Below are 26291 nucleotides of genomic sequence, written 5' to 3' on the forward strand. Positions count from 1 at the left end.
GTCAGTCGTTGTTTGCAGTTTCTTAAAAATTCTGCACAAAGCCGAGATCGACGCATTTGCGTTCGATCATTCGAGGAGCTCGAACACTCGAACATTTTCGAATCTTGTTCCATATTTACACGGAAGTTTTGTTCTCTCTTATATTTTGATCTGCATAGCTGGACAACGATTAATTTTTCTGGATCATCGTACTTGTACGATCCAACCCGGCGTTTTGTCTCCGATAAATATCCGCAGTGCGGCGACACATTTCTCCAAGCAAAATGTTCAGTGAGTAACGCAGTTCTAGAATCGCTTGAAACGTTTCATTACATTCAAAATAATATTTTCAAACAAATATTATTGTTAGTAAACAATAACATTACGATAATGTTTTTTCCGGTTTTGTCGAATATGCGATTCGTCCACGCACAAAAGAAGACGCTCAAGGTCGTCTTCTCCTTGTAAGTTTTTTTTCAATGATGGTGCAAAACCGGCTCGGGAACAAAGACTATGAAAATTTGCATGAAATCGGCCAGAACACAATGTATTTACAATGCATTTTACATAAACTACTTGTTTACTGGCAGTTTAACTATTGGAACATTGTTAACATGTGTCCTGAATCGTTTTGTTTTAATCCTTAGCACTCGAATGGTGACTCTGAGAGACAAGCGCCACTACAAATTGCTGTGCCATTATTCAAAATGTTGTTTAAATACATTATTAGATATGTTGGTATCTAATCAATATGTTTAAGTATTGTAGGGGGCATTATATTAATTTCCTATCTACCAAATTTAGACAATCATTGAGAATGGAAATATTGTAGTTCGTAAGAAATGTTTAATTTTTCAGTTAAAATAGCTCAGAATGCAAAGTAGCCATTTTCAATTTATTTCTGTATCTTCTTTAATATATTTGTTGACAAATAGCAAAATTATTATCTCTATCACTTTTCTCTTTTCCAGAACTGCTAGTTCTGCTCTTGGTCTGCGCTGTGGCCACAGCTCAAGACTGCGAAGCAAACAAAGAAGAATGCTCCGCCACAACCTCGACTTCTTTCAACCAGGACAAGGACTGGAACTCTGCTCGCACGATATACGACTTCCATGCTAAAGATATCAAAGGTAACGACGTATCATTGGAGAAATACCGTGGACATGTGTGCATAATAGTCAATGTAGCGAGTCAATGTGGATTGACGGACACAAACTACAAGGAGCTGGTACGATTGTATGAACAGTACAGCGAGAAGGAGGGCTTAAGAATCCTGGCATTCCCCTCAAATCAGTTTGGTGGCCAGGAACCAGGCAGCGCTGATCAGATTCTAGATTTTGTTAAGAAGTACAATGTCACGTTCGATGTCTACGAGAAGGTGAACGTCAATGGGGACGACGCTCATCCACTGTGGAAATGGCTGAAGACTAAGGCAGGTGGATTCATAACTGATGGTATCAAGTGGAACTTTACCAAGTTTATTATCAACAAGGAGGGCAAAACTGTTGCCAGATACTCGCCGCACCAGAATCCCCTCGAGATGGAGTCGGAGCTGAAGAAATACTTTTAAGTAAACCTGAGATCCTTTTACACTTAGAGTCCTAGCAAGTAATAACATTCAATACTCATTGCTGAACCGTAACTGTTGGAAGAACAAATGTAAAAACGATATAACATTGTTTTTATTGCCCACAATACGTACACTTGTGTGGATACTCGGATACTCGTCTGTACAACAGTCTGATGTAGAATAAGTCTTCGCCCTTTGTTCCATTTCGTTGTATTTCATGTACCAATCGGGGACGATGCCAATAAATACATTTCTTTATCTCTAACAACAACATGTCTTGAATGAACGAACGAACGAACGAACAAGTTCGACGTACTACGTCTCGTATGTATACATATATGCAGGGTGTTCATGCTATTACTAGCCAGTGTTTTCCATTTTCTCCCAAGATTTATTATTTTCAAGAAAAGTGCTGTCTGGTAATAGCGTGAGCACCCTGTTGTACATAATAGATCTCTAAACAGATGTAAACGCGAACTGTACAAAAGAAAAACGCAGCTGGGTTGTCGATGCCCACCGGGGTTCCTTAATCGCGACTTAATCAATTAACTTTAAATACACAGACAAACAGGCGTATCAATTCTTAACAGTACAGTATGGTATCTTATCATCTAACGCGGTCATTGTAGTCGGATCGGAATCAACGATCCTCCGGGACACACTTTCTCGTAAATAGACACCGTGTAACGCTCGGGTCTCTTCTGACCCGATCTTGTAATATCTCGCTTATTATTATTGACGAACAATTTTTCTCAAGGTCATCGTTTGCGAAATCTCAAGGTCATCGACGTTGTTTTATTTTTAAATGTTTTTATTAGACGAATAAAAATCCAATGACTTTATCGTGACCTTCGTTTGACCATGAGCACCGAAAATTGATAAAAATAGCCATGATCAAGTTATCATAGAAATGTTGAAGTAGTCGCGTTATCTCGGCGCGCCGTAAAAGAGGAAAAAGGAAGTTGCAGCTGGTCAACGTTCCTATCGACGTTCTCGTTTTTCTCTCGGAGAAGCATAAACGTCCGCGACCTATTTATAGTGATCGTGGCGGGTTCAGCGACCAGGAAATCGATTCCGAACCGACTGCAGCGTCGCATGACACCGCTATTTACAAGTTTTAATACAATTCCACTGGCAGGAACGAAAGCGAACGAGACGATCATCAAATGATTCCTCATCATCCCTTCGTCGTCAACCTTTCCGACGGTTCAAGGCACTTCATCCCTCAGGGCCAACGTCCGCAAGGGGAGTCTTCATCGTTTCTTCGTGGTATCGCTCGACGATTTCTTTCGGATCGTTCGACGGCAGTCTTGCATAAATAAATACAATTTTTTAAATAAATTACAGGACCTCAGGCGGACTCTTTGACGTTGCTGTTGATGGTGGCCATCTCGTGTTCCGCGTTCTTGTTCCTGCCGTTCGACATCGCCACGGGATCCTCACAAGTCTGGAAACATCATCGGACATCGTTAAACACGCTGGCAATGGTTGTTTAATTTATTTTTAAAATATTCATTATCATTAATTACACTATCCCTGGCAACAAAATGTTCGATCGAAATCGCGAACACGATTGTTCAACGAATTATTTATTGGAGCGCATATTAAATATGAATATGTATTAAACAAATATGTAAAACGATGGATTGTTATAGTTTTTACCAATATATAAAATAATATAAACTGTCCAGCTGTATGAAAAAATTACAGAGAAATTTAGATAGCATTCGAAATATAGGAGCCAGATAGACATCTCATTTTTTCTCTAATAATTTTAATAAATCAGAAATTGTTAACTGTTTTCATCTTTCTGCTGTTTCATGAGATATAGTCACTTGATTTGTTCGATCGAATAATTTTTGCCAGGTGCACTAGTCTAACCGAATCGATAGACAGTTAATTAATTCGTTTATGTTCTCAGAAATGACTACGTGCCTCTGAACACGGCAGAAGTTGAAGCGACGATTTAAAGTCTGACATTTCCGAGCGCAGAGGACATAATACTTAATTGGCCGGCACAATTTCAGTAAACGGATCAGTTTAACGTATTAATACAATGAGAGTGAATTACCCATAGTCTCTTGTTGTAATTCTACCTTGTAGGAAGGATTGTCGTAGGCGGACGTGGTTTTACGCGGGGATATATCGGCTTTGCTGCTGGTCCGTCTCTTCATCAGCATCATTAGCAGTATCAAGGTCGAGAGGATCGCGAGGGACGCGACGATCGCCACAACCACCAACGGACCATAGTAATCGCCTTCGTGCAGAGGCACCGATGCCAGTTTCCCTGCTGCGTGTGGAAAGTCATGTTAATAATCTCGAACGAATTCTTACAAAGCAAATCCAATGGGGCCACTCGGAAATTCTGATTCGAAATATTGTAGGAAACAACACAGAATTTTCAATCATGAAGACTATTCCTGAAGCAAAAGCAACGATGAAACTGTAACAGTGGCCCATTGTCTACTATCTTGAGACACGATTGTCTTCAAGTGTGCACACCTTGCTGCGAGATCGTGGCGGGTAAAAGGACTCCAGGCTTGGTGACAAAGTCCTGGACGTTGCTCTTCTTGATCCTGCCGTTGGTCAGGTATACTTCGAGCCATAATCGGTACCTGGTGCCGGGCTTCAGGTCGCTGATCACCGTTTTCGGATGCGAATCCCTCTTAGCGATCTTGAACGTACTGGTATCCTCTTTACCGCTGTCGCTCTGGTAGATCGCCCTGTAGATGTTCACGTACTTGTCTTCGGGATAGGGTACTCCGCTCCAAGTCACCTCTACGTCCGTCGACTTGATGGTTTTTATTTCAACCTTGACCTCGAACGAGTACGGATCAGGTTCCATCGACGTCGTCACGTGGATCTGTAAAAGGAGCCCTTTGATCAATCCTTACATACTCTAGTAATAAATAGACAGTGGATCTTTATGCAAAATACAAATTTTCTAACTGAATTGCAACAATCTGCAGTGAAATAGAAATTTATCTTCTTTCTTAAATGTTTGATAGGTTGAAAATAATATAACAGCATTATTAAATTCTTCTAATATTTTTACTATTTTAAACTACGCCTACTCATTTTTGTCATAAATGCATAAAATCCGCTGTCTAGTAATAAATCATACTAACCGTCTTCTCGCTGACGAGTTCCGTCAGCTGTCCAGAGAACGGCACGAAGAAGATTCCGATCTCGTATATCGTGGATGGCTTCAGGTTCTCGATCACGAAATTAGTCACTGCTCTGTGGATCAACGGAGTACCAGAGTAAACCTTGGCATCCTGCTCCTTGTACCTCAGCTGAACACCGTCGATGAACTGCAGCTCGTATTCTGTGAACTTCTTCCACATTACGTTGATCCAGGTGGAGTTCGTCTCGGTCACCTTGAGCTCAGCGTCTATGGGAATCTGTGGTGGCAGCGTTGTCATTTCTGGTCGTCTGTCGTGGGTCCTCACAGTGTAGATTTGACTCGTAGGACTGTTGGCCAGATCCTTCAGTTTCACGGTGATCTTCACCTTGTACTCCGTCGATGGTTTCAGATCGCCTAACTCGAACTGCAACTGAGGCGTTGCGATCAAGTCGTCCGGGGGTGCGAACACCTGAGCTTTCCAGGTGGAGACGTCGAAGTTCCTGCATAGAAAGTGTTGTAAATGATTTTTTTTCTGTGCAAGGAACAGTCAGAAAGAATCAGTTCTCCTTGTTGTATAAGATAAATGTAAAAATATTGGTTGCTATATATAGGTGCTATAGGAGTCGTGGTACTCTGTGTGATATTTTATAGGAAATACATACTTCTTATCGTTCGTGTACCGAAGCTCGACGCGTCCATGAAGACCCACAAGGACCTGTGGCACGGTGAAGACAAGAAGGACGGTTTTGTCGTCGAGGGCGTCGAGGATTAGTACGGAGATCTCGTCCGATGAAGACGCGCCTGGAAATCCGGGAACAGCGCCAGGTAGTGGGAAACCTGGTGGTACATTGTGATCCATACCTGAAGAGGAAATCCACAGTTTTATTAATACGTTGTCTTTCGTATTGCAGATGGCGAAGAAAGGGGTTCTGATGAGAGCCTGGACAAGGCTAGACGAGTGAAAGCAACATACTGTAGATCGGTATTGCTCATCATCAGACTTAGAATGAGGTAATATAATTAGATAAAAGATAGCCTAAGCTAGGTTGGACAGCTCGTGAATATTGTTAAACAGTACTCGAGCAGTATAGGAAGAACTATAAGGACTATAAGAACTATAAACTACTTGAAAATTAATTCTCTCGCTCTCTGCTGACAATATAAGATTGCTCGGGCAGTAATATAGAAAAAGCGCTATCTAAATCTTTCGTCTATAGGTGGAGCAGTAACACATGGTAACACAGTAAACCCCTTCCCCTTCAACTCCCTACTGCGACTATCCTAATCTTTTTCAGACCCGTTCTACCCCACTCCTCCCCACTTCTAGTACTCGATCTCAGTGTCGCCAGATTAAGATTTGTCTCCTACTCCTCCTTATCCTTTCTACGACGCTATTCCCCACGACCCGGTTATGCGACGCGTTTCGCTTCTGTCGTGCATGTCGTCGACCTCATATGAAAACTGCCTAAGTCCATTTTTTATGAAAATTGGTTTTTCAGCTTCGTCTTGTTAGGTACTTCAATTTCTACGGTTTGAGTTGATAGTTTGAAAAAATCTCCGTGTAAAGCAAAATAGTTTTGCTTTATATCGTTTTTTCCGCCTCCTGTAAAATTTACTTTTTTGGACTTAGGAAATTTTCATATAAGTCATAATGTCACGTGAATAATCCGGTAATTACACAGAGAGGATAACAACTGCATTCCCCTGGATTTCCCCGGTCTGGCGACACTGCTCGATCCCGTGAATAAAAGATCGCAGTCTCTCGATAGGGGCGAACCTGACTGGTCGGGCGATTGTGCAGCGAACGCGTGGTTCAAGTGCGTGAGTCCCGGGTGCGGTATATGGACCAGCCGAGTGGTCTGCGTCGGGCCGGGATTGAGATCGTGTTCATCGATATGTGCTAGCAGCTCCTCGATCTGCTGTGGCGTACTGGGTATGTCCGGTGTATGGATATGATACGTGGTCTCGCCGTGTTCGTTCATTTGGGTGTACACGTGCGGCTTCGCGGGCTTCTTCGGGCCAGGGTCGGGCCCGTTCGAGTAGCCGGGCTGAATCTGATTGGTGCTCGACTGTTTCTGACCTGCGATTTGCTTGTGGAGATCGTACAGACCCGGGTGGGCCTCTGGCGGACCACGATCGAGCTGCACTAGCCCAGGATGATGAAGATTGATCAGATGGTACAGCTCCTCTGGCAGGATCTCTCGAGCAGGATCCCGTTGTCCTGGCTTGGGTCTGGTTGGCAGTCCTTGAGGTTGGGGCTTGGTCTTCTCACCATCGGCAGGCTTCTTTTTAGGACTCAGGGGTACTATGACATTAGGGTCCACGCTGTCTTGAAGAATAGGTCCTCGATAAGGAGGTCCGGTAGGGTCCAAATGAGGACTCAAGCTGTTCTGAGGCACGCTATGTCCAGTTGGCACGAACGCGAATCCTGAGTTCTGATGAGGATTCAACGGGATGAACTGCTGCTGATCGGTTGGGTGTCCTCCTTTCGGCATTTTTTCCGGGTTCACCGGACCAGGAAGTGTCTGGCCAGCGTCCATAGGATACGGAACCGACGCAGACTTGTCCGGGAACTTGTCCGGCGCCAATGGACCTGGGAAATAGTCGTCCTTGTGCGGGATAGGTTTGGCGATCGGCTCTAGAGGCTTCTTAACGTCAACCTTCGACTTTGCCTTCTCTTTCGCTGGTGTCAGAGGTTTTTCCGGGGCCTGGGGTTGATGAAGATGGAACACGTCCTCCACACTGGGGTGCGTGGGCCTGTAGTCTGGGTTGTAGGGTCCGTTGTAAGGGATAGTCGGGTGTCCAGGGTCCATCGGGTAGTGGAAAAACCCGTGGCTGCTCGGAGTCTCGTCGCTGGTCTCTTTCTGAATCTGGCCCGATTCGTTACCGGGCTTTTCGAACGCGTCCGTCGCGTTCATGCCTGCAATAGAGCAAAGTCCAAGGTCACAGAGTCAGCATGCCGGCTGCAAGTCGACGCTGCAGACACGTCGCTGCCTCTCCTGGCCCACGATCTCTTCATGCATATTTACAGCCAAGGTCGTACAAAGCATGCAGAATTTTTGTTTAAGTTTTTTTTACAGTGCTCGTTCCCCAAACTTCGCCTCTGGATGCTGCGAGCACGCTGGAACTCTCTTTTCGATGGACAGGCTGGGTCTTCGGTATTAATGCGAGTGCGGAGCAATCTACTGTGTAGTTTTGGGGGCTGTACTTTCGGGGATGCAATTTCGGGATTTAGTTTTGGGGATGTAGATTCGGGGGGTGCAATTTGAGGATGTATACGTTATGTGTGAATGATGTCAGGGTGTATGTACATTCGCGTATGCACTGGAGGACCCAGTCAGGCCCGCGCAGGAAGCACTTACAACTTTGCAACCCATCGCACCCATTACCAAAGTGATCCTCTTCGGAATAGCGGTCGCTTTTGGGATAGAACGGTGTCCAACACCAATTTTTTCTGGATTCAGGGGTCGGAAATAATCGATCTCAGTGATTGTACCTGGCAGCTCAGCAGCTTGATGATTGCAGGTCCATTCCTTGCAGCATTCGTCGCCAGGTATCTGAGCCAGAATAGCTTGATAAGGTGGACAAGGTAAATTCGCAGGCGGAGAAGCTGTGACTGGTGGACAGGCAGCCTGGCAAGTCACTTTTCCCATTTCGCAGTAGCATCTCTTCTCGCAGCCTGTCACGTTTGATGGCACTTCGCTCCAGTTGTCGTAGGTTTCGCCCTCGTACGTGCACGAGCCGTTGTTTTTGCAGCGCATTTCCTGTGGAGATTCACATTCTTTCTTTCGTAATTGCTGTAACTTCCCCGAAAATCGATCTTTTCGAAATTCGTTTCGACGAGAACTGTCTCTGTTCTATCTAGTTTGATGTAAAATTATAATATGTCATGTGTTTGCTACCTTAAACCGGAATTTGTTTAAGATATCTTGCTCAAATTTTCAGCGAATACTACCGAAACCTCCCCTAACAAGATGTACCAATTGATTTTCTAAAGGAACGTCATTTTGCATATAAAGTTTCTAATAAATAGTTTGCATATAAAGTTGCAAATAAGTTTCTCTTCGTTTCTCAACCGTTCACCAGGTGAAACCTGTGCAACTCACCTCAGGACAGCAACGAGGCGGTCTTGCCACGAAATCAGGTGGTACAGTCTCCCAATCCAAACAATGAGGGTCCAAAACGTCCAATCCGAAGTCGTTAGGACATTCTATGGTCACACAATCGGCTTTACCATTTTTATAACACATGCAGTAGTAAATGCACTCGTCGAACCATTCTGCATCCACTTTGTACGTTTTCCCTCTGTGAGTGCAGCCGTATGTGTCTCCAACTGTCTCAGATACGTTCGTCTTGATCACTTCTGCTGGGAGGAACACCTGTAACGCAGGACCTGCTCGATTTCCTTCAGTGACGCGAACCGAATAGGTCCTTGCTGGTTCTAGGTTCGAGATTATGCCGTCTGCAACACAGAAATGTCTTCTTATCTTCTATTATTCTAAGATCAGAAGAATTTAAGGATTCCAATATGCTATTTTCTCGTGATGAAAATCCTTTTTTCTTCTATGAAATGATTGTGGACAGAGAAGTTCCTTCCTTCAACCCCTTGCCATATGATTTCCTTTAATAACTAAAAGGAAGGAGCAACTTCCTGTTTAAGAAGCTCTGTCAGAAGCTAAGCAGCGATTATTGCTGACCTCTGTCTGGCTTCTGCTGCCTCGAGACATGATTCTTGTCGGAAATCTCGATGGTAACGTCTTGCGGGTTCTTCGTAGAGAGCTTCAGCATGATGGCCGTGGAATTTAGTACCTTCACATCGGTTAGGTTAACGGTCAAATCGCCTGAGACCTCAGGCCTGATCTCGTGGTCGCCAAGGGTCACGTCGCAGAGGGTGATCGTGCAACAGGAGTCCCTGAACAAATGCGAAGAAACATGATAGTCACAATAAAGGAAGAAAGACGCGTTGATGAAATTGACTTTCATCTCTGGTACCTTGGATCGGTGAGGACGACGCAACGATCGTGCTGATTGGTCGCAGACGTGGTCTCGTTCGGAGGACACCTTGGCTGACACTTGAGGACACCGCCTGCCTCGCAGACGCAGACTCTGCTGCAACCATCTTCGACTCTTTGACCTCGCATGATCGTCTCGTTCCCGAACACGCAGGTCTCCTCTGGTTCTGGCGCTGCGGCAGAAACTAAAGATCCTTTGCGACTGCTCGAGAGCTCGACGATGCTGTGAAGGATTGCCTAGAAAACTCTTCTGGGCTCGTCGAACGACTGAGTTCACCGAGTTCGTCAAGCTGTTCAAACAGCTCATTGAATTTTAGATTGAATGTTGAGTTCTCGATGAACTCACTCTTCGAAGGTTCTAGCAATGATTTAGGTATTAAACCGAAAGTGTAATGTTTCTATGATCATTTTTCAGACTCGTAGAATGAAGAAGACACTATCTATTTCGAATGAAGAGACTCACCAGAGTCAGCAGCGCAGACCAAGATCGCGCAACAAGGTTCTTCGTTAACCAGCTTCTCGTGGCACAACGGATCCTCGATTCCTCGGTTCGCTTTGGCATAAGGCGACGTGCAAATAGGTTTGCAATCTATCACCGAACCACCTTCCCCACAAACGCATTTTTCCTCGCAACCTCTGATGATCTTCTCGCCGATTGAGTATGTCTGATTACCTTCAACGCATACTGTCGTCGTTAGCATTGTCGAGGAGATGTTCATGGATGTCTCGTTGTGAGCAGCCACGTACTCTCCGCCTGTAACAATCGTTTTGTGTTGGGAATATTTCTGAAATTTTTCGCCAGGTGTTCAACTCTATGTATAGCGATGAAATGATAGTGTCCATTTCTTAGAACGTAGACAAACATGGTTGATTAAAGTCGAACACATTCAAATACAATCAAAGACAATCAAGTATAGTCAAACATACAATCAGACAGAATCGAACACAGTGAAACGAACATATACACAATGAAACACAATCGAGCAGAGCCGAGCACAGTTAAGTAACAGCTACCTTCGACATCCTTGTCATCGTCGTCCATACTAACATCGCTGAGATCAGTGATATTCGAGTGTAAAGAATTCGTAGGCTCCGGAGCAGAAATATTCAAAGCTCTCCCTCTGGACGCTATCGTTTCCTCGGTGGTCCTCATTTCCTCAGTACCATTCTCGCTCCCCGAAGTTTCCATCATGACAGTTGTTGTTCCATTCGACTCATCCTTCACAGGTAGAATCGGCTCACCGTGGAACAATAACGGAATTGTCACTCCCATCGTCTCCATTGGCCTCGTAGTGACATCCGCCATAGGTTTCGTCGAAGACATCCAGGACATCGTCGTTAGCCCTGCATCGTTTGCTTCTCCTCGCTTCGAGTCATCGTCTTTGATGGGTTTTTGGTATTTCTGATCAGTTTTCACTTTGAAGTCCACAGGCTTCTTCTTCGGCTCGATCGTCGTCTTCGAGTCTTGATCTTTGATTGGATACTCGGACTTGGTGTCGTTTTTCGCGTCGATCCTGAGTGGCTTCACGTTTGGGATTTCGGTCACGCCGATTCCTGAAAGCAGAAGAATTTTATTTTATTTATTGTGTTTAATCGGAGTGGAGCGCGGTGTGAGTAATAATTGGACAGCGGATTCTTCTGTAAAATAAACATTTACTTTCTGTCTATAAGGAATACGGATATTATCCCCTTGTCCTACAATATCGTGTCAATGCACTGCAGATATTTATGCAATTTTCAATTTTTCTAGGCAAATTTTAAGAGAAAGTGGAATGAAATAAATTCTTATTTTCGGTGGTAGTAGCCTTTTCAGATCTGAACTAAATAAAAATCGTACCAAATTCTATCGAATTTTACATTCCAGCATTTTTTGAAAATATTCAGATGCCATGAATGTACAAAAATCCGCAGTCTAGTTATGAAATTCTGTTTTGGTTTCGTCAATGTATAGTTTTATTGGAGTACACGTAGGCGTACAATAGATATAAATTTTCTCCTTGCTTAGGAAATTATACTACCTCCTCCGGAAGCGTTTTTCGCAAAATCGACTCGATTACGATAAATAATGGAAGATGTAAGATACCGTTGTCAGTTTCCCGTAGGAAGTCGTAGGATCCGAACGATAAAACGAGATTTATACAACGATCGTCAGAAAGCTGCGAATCCTGGAGGATCAGGATAAGGAAGCTATTCTTCCGCAATTATTCGAAACGACGACTAGGCGCAGTGTCGCCGGAAAAGGTTCGCGTAACGGTAAAAGCGTGATCGTAGAATGTGTGTGTGTTCTGTGTGCACTGTCCTCGGCTGTTCGACCCGTGAACTTGAACTTGCCCCGATACCAATCGGGCCTCTCTGAACGCTCAATTATCGGCCTCGGTTAACGAGTGTAACGAGCAATTAGCGGGCCTTTAATCACGCTACGATTACATTTGGACACGCGAGCTTCGTTTCGCGAGAGGTTGGCCATTATTCCGCTTTGAAATTGGCAAGAGCTCGGTCAAACATAGTCAAACTACCTCGAGCATAAGTGCAGAAAAATATATTCCTACGAAATCAGACGTGAAAGTCTAAGTTAGTTCACTTTCGTAATCCTCGGCACGAATACCTGCCGAATCTATTCGAAACCGAAAGTTTTGCAGCTGTTGCTATTTGTTCAATAGATAGTTTTGTTGTTTTCGATGCGGTCGGTGGGGACGTTGCGTCACGTTTCGCCCCGATTCCCGCAGAAATTTGTCCTTGGCGATCTCGGATCCGTGATCCGCGATTTTTGCGCGGTTCTCCGGAGAGGATCGAAGCAGTTGGGTCTGCAATTTCACCTGGGATCGCCGTTCCATAGTGGTTTCGTAAGACGAAGATCCGTCGGCGATGTACCGACGATATAGTGTAGCACTATAGTATGCTAGAAACTTTCCATCCGCGGCGATCCGACGCGAAATGCGCTCTCTGGACGTACTGTTACGTCAAACGACCTGTTATCTGCCCGGTCGTCGTTCCCGTCGACCACTTCTTCTGCTGGCCAGTCGACTTTTTGCCGAACCATCATCGATCCTAGCGGATCCTGCATAGATCGTTCGCCAACCAACAGCCTGAGGTACAATAATCGACCATTCTCAACCCCTGATCTATGCAAATTGCAGCTCCACGTTTTTTCAATCATTTCGGAATTGTGCCAGCAAAATTATGCTCACGATGCACAAGTTTCATAAAAGGACAGATGTATCTATTGCATCTATTCAAACGAACGAAAGATGATCTTAAGCTTTTAGGAATCCTCGTTTGACAGGAGGAACAAATTCTGCAAGTTTTCTAAAAACGCATGTGTGCTTTAATCAAAGCGTACACTGTATTTAACCAGTTCATTCTCATTACCAGTAAATCCTCATTACGAGTTAGAAATGCAAGAAACCGGAGCGAAATAAATAAACATATTTTCTTTCATAATATGTTTAGCAAGTTGAAAATAATGTAACAGTATTCTGAAATTCTTCGAATGTGTTCGGTGTTTTAAATTACACCTACTCATATTCATCGTAAATCTATAAAATCCGCTGTCTAGTTATAAATCATTTTTGCTGACAGTTTGTTGGAATAGTATGAGGTACAACTGATCAGAAACAGGAATCGCCGTAGTCCGTTCTTAAAATAATCGTCCTTGAGGAGGTTAACTGTCTCTTAAACAAGTGGCACAAGAGAGTTCCTCTTGCAATCGTTGCTTTCCATGTGCTACAGTACAGGAATGAGAAACAGTTATTTCTAAGTCGTTTGCTTTTGTCGTTGCAGTCTTCGTGCATGGAAATATATTCGTAAGTAGCTACTTAAATCGCTATTTCTCGCGTCACTGACAGTCCTCTCGACCATAATCTTTCAATCATCCGTTCCTCTTACCTGCAAGACGTTCTCGTTCGAAAAACGAATACGTCTTCGGTTTCCCACCTACTACATCATGCGAAACCATCAGCGAACAAAATGAACGACGTATTACGAAACTAGAAATTTCAAGCTTCAAAGACCTTTTCGCTTTTACTATTATACTGTGAGTTTTCAGAATGATGCTTTTGAAAATTTTCAAAAAATGCTAGGATACAAAATACTATTACTAGGATAATCACTAGGATAATCTACTATCATTAAGCTACTATCACGGAAAATAAGAGTTTATTTGATTCGAGGTTCTCTTCAAATTCGTCTACAAAAATTGCAAATTGCATAAACATTCGCAGTCTAGCGATTATACAGTTAGGAGCAAAACTGATCACACACACTTTAAATCAGAAAAACTTTTTTTTTATTTACGCTTACACAGACCCCTAAATAGGGTCTATACAGCTGAACATGATTTTTACATTATTTTACAGAGTTTCGGAATAACTTTTTTATGGATGGACTAAACGACTTCAATTTCTTTGTAAGGCTAGATGAATTAGTTTAGTAAATGACGTCTAAAAAATATGTTGGAAAAATGCATTTGTTCGGAATTGTGAGAAACAATAGTAAAAATTGATGTTTTTTGATGATTGAGTACGTACTAATAAGTCGTTTGGTCCATTCGTGAAAAAGGTATTCTAATTTAAAGTGAGTTTGATCAGTTTTGCTCCTAACTGTATAACTAATTGATTAATAAAACGTCACGACTTTCATTTTCGCAATCAGACAAGTACTTATGCCACTATTTAATATTTTACAACAAACAGTCTATTTTCGACTGATTCGACGAAAGGGTATCGTCAAGGATAGCACGACGTTTCTCGAGGCTGGAAGTGGTCGAAATAAATTACAAGATGTCGTTGATGAAGCAGGTAAGGAAGTGGGCCGCTCGAATTCAAGGTGTGCAGCCCCCTGGAAATGTTCTGTCCATGTTCCACGGTTCCCCATCGAAAGTCGGGTCTCCGGCCGTGACTTTTATCGGCGCATGAATGGGGCACCGTAACGGTGCGACCGGTTAGGTTCGTTCACACGAGGCCGATGCTCATCATCGAGGATCCACCTGACGCAGCACACCGTGTAACGATTTTACGTGGAAGTAGGTGACGGTCTCCTTTTCGGTTCTGCGCATGCATACGCATACACCGTGCCCCGAAAAGCAATCCGGCCCCCTTCTGCCCCCCTCCTCTTACCGCCTAAAATATTCAGAGAAAATTCCCACACCGACACAGAATTCATTACATTCCACCGAATCAGAGGATCATTAAATCTTCGGAGGATAACCGAAGAGGGATTTTCGAAACGCCGTAACTTTTGGAAGTAAAATCTTATGGGGATCTATCTTAGCTCATCTTGAAGAGTAAAGTATCTACTTTTATCCTCCCCTAGTCGAGTTTTTTAAAAGGTTCTCTTCGCGTTGGTAAATCGAGTTGAAAGCTGAAGTTGGTGCTCGTTGATTTATGTCGATTTGCTGGATGGTTGAAAAAGTTAAAACATGAAAGTTTGCAAGCCGTGTGTTCGAATTAATGAATGAGCAATTCAAATGCTCCCGATTAATTCGCCACGGAGCTCCATGCTGTAACGTTAAATAATGAAATTTAGATTAAGATCCGAGGCACAGTCTTCCACCGTGCCGCCATGACAGTCCCCAAGTCTGAGAATCGACTAATTGATCTTTCCCATTGTATTAAGATCCGTAAAGTCCATTGTCCTGTCAAATCGAGCGTGTACAGCTCGAACAAAACTGTACTCGTTAATGCATTATTAATTTGCTACACATGGGATCGAAGTACGAAACATAACTGGGTCACTGAATTATGCTCGTCGGGAAGTATAGAACGGACAGTGGTGCCAGGAATTTCGTGGGAGAGCATCTCTCTCTCTGAAGAAAAGGAAAACGATGGCGCCACGAGATACCGTTTTACCGTTCGCGAATGGATCGCGATTACCAAACATCAAGGCGATGTACCGTAACTGTCCAGCCTCGATCCGATCCAGAAAAGATCCTGGCACACACGCATACGCACACGCGCACTGTTTGCCGTAAGAGATATCGATATACCGGACGTCCTTCGCACCGGATCTCCCGTTCTCTTTTCGAACAAACAAATCTGGGAAACTGGAAGCGATCAATCAATAACAAACTCCTCCACTGTAAACGCGTGGCTTCTATTTGTGGAAGATGATCGGATTTAATTTGAAATGGAAGATATTACTGGAGAAACTGGCAGCTGTGCTGACTTTTGCTAGACTAGCACAACTCAGATTAATTGCATGTCCAAAACTATTGTTTACCACAATCGCTTTACCTATTATTTTTTTTAAGTAATACTTTAGCACAATCTTTGATAAGTTTACCAACATTCGTGTAACGTTGGTCCCTGTTAATTTATGAATCTCTTTTTGTAAACTTCAGAAGAAGAAGAAGAAGAAATCTCTCCGGCCCACTAAAAGTTGTCATCGACTATTTTAGGCGACCAAATCCGACGAAACCCGCCGAAGGAACGCGGAATTACTCATCGACCGACTAAGAGGATCTTCACTTGGATGCCTCGTCACCGGAAATCTCACCACGAGGTCGCCGACGAGTCTAACAGACGACGGAGCCCCGAATTCAAGCAGGTCATTTCTCTCGAGCCGTTATACCGGCAGGTAATGACGCAATCGAGCTCGCCGTTTATGAAGAAAACCTCGATAAGCAATTAACGAGTCACTTCTGTAGCCATTTTGATCTCTGAGAACGCGGGAACGCTTTTAGATTGCTCGAGTTCCCGGCGAAGAAAGTAACGAGCCATTTAGCGGAACTGAAATTCTTCTCTTTCAGTTAATTGTGCGATTGTTTTTCGTCCGGGGCGCGTGGGTGTCTTTGACAATCACGAGAACCGCAATGATCGCTTAGTTTGAGCACACCTTCATTCACAGCGGGTACACATTTCATTCGAACCTCGATAACTCGATTAGAAAAAATTGTAGATCAAGTTTTAGACACTGGTTGTAAAGAGGACGATTCGATCTTTAAATCTACGGTGGTTTCAGTCACGAGGAAAATTTTTCAATGTTTTTACAGACGGTTCAATTTATACAATTTTTGACGAAAAAATATTTTAACAAGAATGAACGATGAATGGTGTAAAAGTAGAGGCTCGGAGCTTTCAAATGAGTCCAAGTTTATCGTTGTACTATTTGTTTCGACGAAATTGTCACAGTTCAAATATCGAGAATATCTCGAGTATGGGAAATTTCGTGGTGAAATACTTCTCGGATCTGCTGCGTATGACGTAAGTGGCAAGGAATTATGGTTCTGGAACTATGCGTGCAACGAAGATCGATGCTTTCATGAAATTCCATCGACGAAAATTCCTCGGTGCCGCCGGAGCGGCGTGCATTATTTTCACGCCAGCGTTCGCGGAATCGTCGGTCATAACCCAACGAGCAGAAACTCTCGAAGCCAGCTTCTGTCCATGCTATGAGAGAGAGACCTTGAACCGTGCTACTTCTCGGTAGAACTAGCAGCACAGGTTCCAGCCGAAGCCAGGTGAGCGTAGACATTTGCCGTGGCCTCAGATTAAACGCGGTTTTAGCACCTCGACTGTAGAGCTCTGCGATCTCGTGGCAGATCGTCTAGCCTAATCGTCCCTTTAACTCCTGCAGCGCCGAGCCGCTCTTTTTCTTGCGAAACCCTTACTGCATCGTTCCGACTCTTTTACAGAGGTTATTCTGGTTTTGCAGTTTCAGAAAAATATATCTTTTTAAATTGTACGGGTTTTGCACTTCAAATTCAAAATACACCCTTTCGAAAATCAATTTCAAATATTTTTAACTTTTCTGTAAAAAATCAAATCAAATAGTAAATTAATTGTCAAGAAATTCAAAATTCTATCTATCGCAAAGATGTATTGGGCTGGCAAGAAAGTAATTTCGGTATTTTAAAATAGATCTAAAAAATAGGGACATTCGAGCCATCGAAAAATACTGAAACTACATATGCATATTTACATTTTTCCCTAATCGCCTTAATAAGTCACCAATAATGCGATATCTTTAAATCCTCGGAATATTTTCACTGTTTGAAATTGATCCTATCGTCACACTCTAAAAAATAGATGCATTCGAGCCAACGAAAAATAAATTAGAAAAGATTCTCGTTTTCAGAGGATGAGGTTTCGCGAAGCGTATCTTAGCTGCGTCTTAGTAAAATATTTTAATTTTCGAGTGTTTGTTGTTTTTACTGAAAGAAATTGCGACGAAAGTGGACTATCCAGATGGCAGAGGAAGCTGAAAATAGTCGGTCACTAAGCGCGCCTTTGACCATACGGTACCCTATCCTACTTGCTAGTCGCCACGCAATCATTATTTCGTCTCGGGCGTCGCGTTTCGGTGGTCGACGATCATCAAACGACCGATGAGTCGATGCACAGAGATCCTCTAACCGTGAAACCATTATTTTTCCACGATCATTAACCTGTCAGCGGCGCTAGTTTTTCGTCGTAGACACTCTGAACGCAATTAAGGACAAAAAGAGAACTGTACTTGTTCCACTTAAAATACTAATCTTGATTACAATTACCGAAATGCAAGGTGCAATTTATTAATACTTTATGAACGTTATTGCCCAGATAGCACGCGACGTCGTAAAGACTTTTCTTACGTCCATTTTAGGTCTGAAAGTCTTACGCCCTAAAAAGACGTCTTTTTGCTACCTGGGTTAGCCAACTTTGATAACACAATAAGATTCTTTTTCTAATTTCTCCAATAATGGTCGATTTAATGTTCTCCCGAGTGGCAAAAGTGTTTCGGCTCAGGATCGCGAGATCTACACGCGCTACTTGCTCGACGATCGACAAGTTTGCCTCGCGTGCGCGCGTTACATTTCACTGGCCGTCTATCGTTGGTCGTGGGGCTTTTCCAGGGGACTTTTACGAGCCTCGCGTGACTTCGTGAAATGGTACCTGTCCCTTGTCGCCGCGGAATCTAGACTGTGAACGATCCCGATACTCGTTTACCTAAACCGTTCGAAAGTTTAGCCAGCCGATGGATCGTGCCGACGATTCCCATCAAATTCAACCGAAAACTGCTCTGCTTATAATCGATTCGACATCTGAAACAATGATTTTTATCGAGGATTGCCGACAGAAAAAAGGTAATAAAATGATTCCGTCGGAATGACGGCTGTCTCCGTTATCTGGTTTACGTTGGCGCGTGTCAGAGGTGGCCGCGCGGAGCTAACGGTTTCCCATGGAGGAAGAATGAGCCCGCGATACCGGAATGCAACAGGCAAATCGAATCGTTGCACCCGAGCCCCCTGTATGCAGCTATGCAGGTGCTCGTGTGCTCCTTCCTTCGCCTGATCTCTGGGTAATCGGGCGACGTTCCATTTGCAAAGCCAAGTTCCCCCCATTTCCGTCAACATCAAACCGGTCGGGTCATCGATCCGAAAGATCGTATCTCGAACCCCTTCGTCATGCAATTTCTTCTCACCACTTTTTCCCTACATTCTACCATTCATTTCATATTTGTTTCATTACCGTAACTGTTTCTGAAATCCTCGCGTTTTAGATTGCGTCATTTATTTTATACTCATTTTATCGTTACAAGAATTTCTTCAATCCTCTCTGAATGCTCAACATTCTGCCATTTATTCTTCAGTTGTTATTTTACCGATTGTATATCGATCGTAACATTTTTTGACGATCGAGAAACAACGACTCATAACTTTCGAAGCAGTTTCGACGATTCTTTGCCCCCTAATCGAGCTTAGCATCTCCGCTGGGCCGACAATGGGGATTCATCATTAGCTGCACGATCCTAAGGAAGAATCACACTTGTTCGCCACTTCCTCAACTAATTCACAGCCTCTGAGGCCAGTCATTCAACTCTTCCGCGAGGATTCGCACGGGAGAAAGTCGTGCGCGCACGATGCGTGTACGCTCCTCACCATCCCTTTTGCATCGTGTGGAAAAATCACACTCGGGATCCAGGTCAAGGGCGATCGCGGCGAACTATACCGCGGATCCGATATGCCGTCGATCGTGCATCATACCAGTGGATGGGCGAAGTCGCGAAGAAAGTCCATCGATCATTGTCTCGGACGAGAACGCCCCTACGCGTTTAATTCGAACGCGTTTTTTATTCCTTCGGAGTTCGAACAGTGTAGAGATTCAAAAAGTTCAAGCAAATCATTTAACAAACACCACTAAAGAGAGAAATGAACTCCTACTTGGTTCTTATATGTTGCGATTAATCCAAACAATTTTTATTCTGCATAACGATCCGCAGTCTAGTAATAACGAATGGAAATTAATAAATGCACGAATAAAAGGCGGCCACAAATACATTTGTACACCTAATACGATATCCAGAGTGAACGGAAATTCGCCTGATGAATGTTCCACCTCTAATGAGTCCCCTCCCAAACAGAAACAGATACGGAATCAACGAAAGACCACTTTTCAGCCCACTCGACTCGAGGAATTCAAAGTTCCGCGATTCCATCGGCATTATGCTTTCACTCGGCTTGTTCCGAGATGCCCCGCCCTTCTTAAACGGTATAAAGGTTGGATAATAGAATCGAGCACAAGTGTTTCAATGATGCAATCCGCTCGTAGAAGAGCCGTTCTATGTTCTAACAATAAGATCGCGCCCGGAGACCTCGACGTTCGCATAAGCGCGACCCACCGACCATCGTGCTTGTGCAGGCGTTCACGTCTCCGGCCGCGTTGGCGTCTCCTAAACGATTTTACAGCGCGTAGAACATAATTTCTAATTCTCAACAATTTTAGAAAAGATTGTAAAGCAATCCAGATTAACCAAGTCGCATATAATAAAGTATACGTTCGTATTAATCAAGTGAAAGATGTAAATTCATATTAGCTGTGAATATTTTAGACGAAAATTTCTGATTTCCGAGTATAACGAATGAGATGGTGGATTAACTATGACAGAAAATCGGTAAATGTCCGGCTGCCATTAGCCTAGCGTAGGAAGCGTTCCCTCTAAATTATGCACTCACCTAACTGAGCGGTTTGACACGCTATCACGCGAGCCGGCGAGCGTATTACATGGTTCTCGCGTATAGCACAGCAAAGTCAGCAAACTGGGATCAGAATCAAGCGCGAGAGAGGGCAGGGAACTCTCTGCGTGTCTGTGTTCGCTGTCTGAGAGAGTCGTCTCTCTTGCCTTCGTTCGCCTTCTTGCGAATATCAAACTCTGTGCGTTGCGCCATCGACACACGTTCTAACTGGCTCGATAACTGGCAGACCATTCGTTCGATATCGTTCCACTTTACAACCTCTCTTTGGTTGTTTTATGTTCGACCACGCACGGACCAGAAGCGTTACACAGACTGTTACGTATCAAATGTTCTGTGGCGATTGATCTTTCGCGAAACGACGCTTCTTCGTTTAAAGCTGAACCCGGTAATGTTCGGAAATTTCTTCCGTTATTTTTTCCAGAGATGAGAATATCTGTAGTTTCAATAATTGTAGAATGTAACATTTTATGTATCACTGGTGGTACACGCTGGTACATCTTTACTTAATACGCCAAAACCATATTTTGTAACAAGTTTAACACTGTAGAATATATTTCCAACAAAAGAAGGTGGCATTATAAAAAATGCAGTACAGAACAAAGCACATAAGTTTGTTTAACTGGAACGTGTTAAAAAAGTTTACCAGTTTACCAGTTTCAGCTAAAGAAAATTCACAAAGTTCAGAGATAATCCGGGTAGGTCAGCGTTTCTCTTTGTCCTCTGGGGGATAATGATTGTTATCGTTGTTATTAGTTATCCAGGGAGATTTGTGGAAGAAGAACACGAGAAAGCAGATCGAGGGAAAGCCGATCGAAGGAAAATTGAACGGTTTCGGGAAATCGAGGGTCGATAGCGATAATCGACGTCCTCGAAGAGCGTCCGACAGCCATCGAGTGAAAGTCGCACGTCTCGGACTGGTCGTCGCGGGAACAATGACGCGGGAAGCGGATTTAATTAACTATAGTTACAAGGAAGAATGGTCGCGTTTGTTCTGCCAGTGTGTCTCTTCCCCGGAGAGACGGTTCTAAAAAGAAGAAAGTCGTGCATGCTGCAACAAACTAATCTAGAATAACTACAGCTGGAAAGTGTATTTACTAATTCATTCGGTTAATAAGTTGACAAATGATTAGATGAACGACTTGGCCGGAGAATGCGACGTGAAAGGCGACACACGATCGATTATCCTTGTAAATCTCTTCCTGATCGTTGTTTTTCCCGAACGATAGAATAACGCCAATAAGAAAGACGTTGGCCGAGCGCTCGCGTCGAGAATTATAAAGGACGCGGTACGTTCACTCGCATATTTACGGTACCGTTAACCAGGTTACTTCGTGGGCACGACCGTTTATGAGAGTCTGGCGATCCTCGTTTACCATCGCCAACAAAACTGTTATTATACTTGATCCATCGAGACGTTGCGTAAACGCATTAACCACCTCACTCGCAATTCCCCTCCCCTTAAATTTGTGTTATAGCCCTGCGCTCCTGCTACAGGTTCAAAACACTGTAAAAACGTAAAAACAAATTTTTAATTTACATTCAATCTCGAATTAATTTATCCACCATTCCTACGAACTGAATATATAAAAATTGTCGAGGCAACAGGTGCCTTCAGTTTCCCATTCGCTGCACAATGCAAAAATCTCGTTCCAACGTGAAGAAAAATGGCTGGAATATCAATGGAACTAATTGCGGCAAAAGAAAACGGAAACGCAGCCGTGATCGCGTCGGATCGGAGAACGCAAACGTTTTTAATTGCGTCGGGGTAATTGGAGAAGTGCGTCCTTCGGATTCGGCTCGCTTCGAAACGCTCTCGGATCTTCTCGCGCGAGTTGCAACACGTTGCAAACCTCTCTCACCTGTTTGGATAACGTTCTTAATTAAATAACGTCCCGGCGATGCGCGTAATCTATCTCTCGTTCGTCTGATTCTCTTTCTTTGAATTTGCGCAACCGGCGAACGACTTTCTAACCCGTGGTCGATCCCACGCGAGCCTCGCGTGTTCCCGTTTCGGCGTTCACACGTGCTCGAGGATCGGCCTAGCCGCAATTAGGCTCGCCGCGTCGGCTCGGCTCCGTTTTCGGCGATTTATCCCGACGTCTGTAGACGAGCGATATGTGCACTGTGTTCTCGCGAAACGATCTCGATTTCAACGGAGAAAGGCACACACGTCGATGCCGATGGACAGGTGAGACTGCTCAGGTGCGTTCGAGGGGGGACCATTAGGCCATTCTGATTGGCAACGAGTGGGAAAAATTATGTTTAAGATGGCTGAACTGTGGATTTTTCTGTTACCTTTGGGAAACGGCAAGGTTGTTCAAAGTTGTTCAACTTATCAAGGAATTTTGTTTTAACCAGTTAACTGCGCTCGACGTGTGTACAACTCGTCGTGTAAAATAAAACATTACGATAATTGATAAGAATATTATCTGGCGGTATGGTTTGTACAACCACTTTGCGTGGTACCTTGCTTTGAAAAATACCACACTGAAATCAATTGAATTTCTTCAAATTATTTTTCTTCTTTAATTTTTCTTGTTTAATAATTTTATTATTATTTGACAGTTTTTAAGTTTTTAATAGTTAATTTGAATAGTTAATTTTTTATCAAATAAAAACGTAATGCTTCCTCGTTTCTCGTCAAATTTATAACAGGACCATTTGCCCTGCGTTCGACGTGTATACTCGTCATTGCTTGATTTCAATTCCGCACTCTGTGGGGGATGTTTAAAACTAAATCCCGCATTATCTCTGCCAAAAAAATTGTGTCATTTGCTCGACGGATTGCTAAACACGCTCGGCAAAATTCCCAATCTCCACGTTTGCCATTTCCATGTAAAAAAAATCAGAAAAGCCTAACGTCATCCGGCGTTCCGCGAACAAACTTTCTTCCGCAAAAAGAGAACAGTTTCGTTTGGCAGCAGACACGAAAATCATCGTTATCACTGGAGAATCAACGAGAGAACTCGTCCCATTGTCTCCGCAAATATAATCGCGTGGCGATTGCGCCGTCAAAGAGGAACGCACGAGGTATACAGTCTGACAGCTCTGTTCGAGGAAGATCGAACTCGAGAGAGGAGAGAAAGAGAAACGAACAGAACCGAAAGAAATAGGTCTCTCGAGGAGAAAGGTAGGCGCACGAAATTCCAACTCGGATATATCGCGCGCGTGTTCGTGCGTCTGTGTGTGCCCACCAGGCTAGAACCCCGGCAACAAACCTAACCGGTTCGAGCAACAAGAAAACGATCGAATCGTTCCCGGGAAATGAGACGTCATCGGAGAGAAGACTCTCTTCAATTACCATTTCCTCAGGATATACGTCTGCCTCGATAAGAAACTTGCTGGCACCATACTATAACTCCCCTCCTTCACTATAGCTGTGCTATCGTCCCGGTTAGTCACCCTTTCGTTTCGCTATTGACAAAACATTCGACCGGTTGAATCACGCACGCCCACGCGAGCTTTTAATATCGGCTTCACGTGCTGCTCTACTGCCTTCTGATCGGGCGCGTACCATTCTAACGTGTTAGCTTTCATAGTAATTCATAATAATCGAAAAATTTGAGATTTTCAGATGCGAATTGCTTACTGAATTTTTCTTCTAGAAACGCGAGACGCGAGATCTCGAGTAAGAAGATCCTCGATTTCCCTGAAGGAATCCGTCCCGTGGAAAGTAATCAGTCGCGAACTTCAGGGCATGCGAGTCCGCAACGCGTTTTTTGCAGTACGCTCGTCTGTTTACAGAAGAAACGAGTCGTTCTCGAGAACGACTGGGGAAAACATCGAGCGTTTAACTTTTCCAACGATAAAGCACGCTGTGTCGACTGAACGAGAATTATAGTATCCGTCTTTAAATGTTTCTTCGCTCTAAAGCAGTTTTATAAATGAATATACAATTGTATATTGGTCATGTCGTGTGAGGGAAACATGAGACTCAATACTCGATACTCAATACGCTTCAATAAACACGTATATGCACTTTCATTTTTAAAATTGATTTATCAGAAAGTGGTTACAATGAATATATGTACATATCTATACAGTTTTCATACATTACAAAGTTAACGAATTGGTAATTGTTTTTAAATAAGTGTTTGATGATTGATCATCATTGATTTACTTTTTTTGCAGAAGGTTGAATTTGGAGTCCAAAACTTGTAGCGATCAGTTACTCGGAGATTTCTCGTGTCTTTTCCACCGCCTTCCGGCGAAATCTGTCTTTTCTCCCCTTTTGGGCAGATCTTGCCGCGCGAGTGTCGAGGAAAAGCCGGTCGCCCCTAAGAGAGACACCGATTTCGCACTTGGAAGACGTCTTCTCTCTTCTCCGTCTTTATTCGCATGGATGACGTCAGTCGACGGGCTTGAGGCGAGGAGACGTGACGGAATTCGACGCCGATACCGTTACTGACGAATATTGGTCGAACAACACGAAAGGACCAGAACAAGGCGGAAGAAAACAACAAGAAGTATCATCAAAGAAGAGGAGTGAAGAAGCAGTCCACCAAAATAATCTAATAACTTCACATGATCAAACTTCAACAGCCAGATGACGTGTTCTGCATATGGCCAGACAAGTCTTAAGAATTCACAGCAAAAGAATGGTCAAGCAGAAGAACTGAAAAATCGTAATAAATGGGGTGATCATCCCTGCTGAATCCAACATTCCGAGCACAGTTGTCTTGACCGAACTGATTCCACTTCCACCACCAAAAATCCCCTAAAAATGGAACCATGAAACCATCGACTCACCATCAATAGTCGGCTGGGTCTGCAGGTCGAGTGCGGCGACCGCAGCATTCCCGGCCAGCAGACACAGTCCCGCGACCGCGCACAGAAAGCATCTTCCCTGGACCCGCATCCTACCGCATTCTTCAGCAGCGTTGTGTTGTCACAAAACTGTGTTCACAGAACTCTCTTCAACTCCCGAAAGAAACGTCGCTCCCGAGCTTCAAGTCTAAAAACTGTTGTGTCACTGGGTTGAGCACTCGCGCCAGAAAGAGAGAGAGAGAGAAAGAGAGAGAGGGAGAGAGAGCTCGACGCTGTTTGTTTGTAACAACCAGGTGCGGAGTTAGGCGAATGTCCTGGTTGACACTTGCGCGGCACACGAAACCGATCGATCGCGAGAGCACACTGACCGAAGTGATGGCGGTAAAACGGGCAACGGTGAACGCGTAAAAACAACGATCGATAGATCCAGGAGGTAAAACTCGTCCGTGGCGTACGCGATCCGCGCCGAGGCCGGAGGTGAAGTGCACCGGTGAGCGGGATCTACCTCCTCCTCCTCGTTCTCTTCCTTCTCTTTCTCCTGTTTCGCCTCTTCCTCCTCCACGCAGAGCTCGCCTTTCATTCCTCCTCTCCGGCCAGCCGGGAAATTCTCCTTCACGCTCACCTTGCTACGGGGCCTCACGCTGGACACTGTGCCCCGTGCTAGGGTCTCTTAGATGGTGGGGGAACTTAGGACTGTGCGCTGTACTAGGCACCATGACATGGTGGAGGAACCTGGGACACTATGTGCCCTGTAACTAGGGTCTGTTGAATGGTGGGGGAACCTGGGACACTCTATGCCCTGTAGCTGGGCCTGGTGAAAGCCTGGCGAACCTGGGACACTCTTTGCTCCCTAGTATGACCCATTGAATGCTGGGTGAACTTGGG

The 26291-nt window shown here is 44.0% G+C and overlaps 2 protein-coding genes across 5 annotated transcripts; one reads left to right on the plus strand and one right to left on the minus strand.

Annotated features, from left to right (window-relative positions):
• Nucleotides 1-55: 55 nt before the first annotated feature.
• Sas (stranded at second) lies at nucleotides 56-25889 on the minus strand. 4 transcript variants are annotated; one of them, XM_076427489.1, is made up of 13 exons: nucleotides 25389-25889; nucleotides 10703-11242; nucleotides 10152-10442; nucleotides 9669-9861; nucleotides 9374-9588; nucleotides 8783-9138; nucleotides 8173-8440; nucleotides 6454-7596; nucleotides 5339-5537; nucleotides 4678-5176; nucleotides 4052-4412; nucleotides 3646-3839; nucleotides 56-2996 (listed from the first exon to the last, which is right to left on the minus strand). In XM_076427489.1, the coding sequence occupies exons 1-13, from the start codon at nucleotides 25495-25497 to the stop codon at nucleotides 2901-2903; spliced, it is 4464 nt and encodes a 1487-aa protein (XP_076283604.1). In that variant the 5' UTR covers nucleotides 25498-25889; the 3' UTR covers nucleotides 56-2900. The 4 variants fall into 4 exon arrangements, with proteins under 4 accessions (XP_076283604.1, XP_076283603.1, XP_076283605.1 ...); XM_076427488.1 differs by having other exon boundaries at nucleotides 9669-9873; XM_076427490.1 differs by having other exon boundaries at nucleotides 3621-3839; nucleotides 9669-9873.
• Nucleotides 129-1820, plus strand: LOC143210557 (uncharacterized). Its single transcript, XM_076427512.1, has 2 exons — nucleotides 129-270; nucleotides 951-1820. The coding sequence occupies exons 1-2, from the start codon at nucleotides 264-266 to the stop codon at nucleotides 1547-1549; spliced, it is 606 nt and encodes a 201-aa protein (XP_076283627.1). The 5' UTR covers nucleotides 129-263; the 3' UTR covers nucleotides 1550-1820.
• Nucleotides 25890-26291: the final 402 nt, after the last annotated feature.

This window comes from Lasioglossum baleicum, chromosome 7 (genome assembly GCF_051020765.1).
Source record: "Lasioglossum baleicum chromosome 7, iyLasBale1, whole genome shotgun sequence".
Lineage (NCBI taxonomy): Eukaryota > Metazoa > Arthropoda > Insecta > Hymenoptera > Halictidae > Lasioglossum > Lasioglossum baleicum.

Excerpts from the sequence above, each read along its gene's own strand:
- Sas (XM_076427488.1), bottom strand. The coding sequence starts at position 25,497 with ATGCGGGTCCAGGGAAGATGCTTTCTGTGCGCGGTCGCGGGACTGTGT. Across the intron at positions 7,597-8,172 it reads TCAAGCTGCTGAGCTGCCAG|GCATGAACGCGACGGACGCG; the intron begins GTACAATCACTG and ends GCTCTATTGCAG. Across the intron at positions 2,997-3,645 it reads ACGACAATCCTTCCTACAAG|ACTTGTGAGGATCCCGTGGC; the intron begins GTAGAATTACAA and ends TGATGTTTCCAG.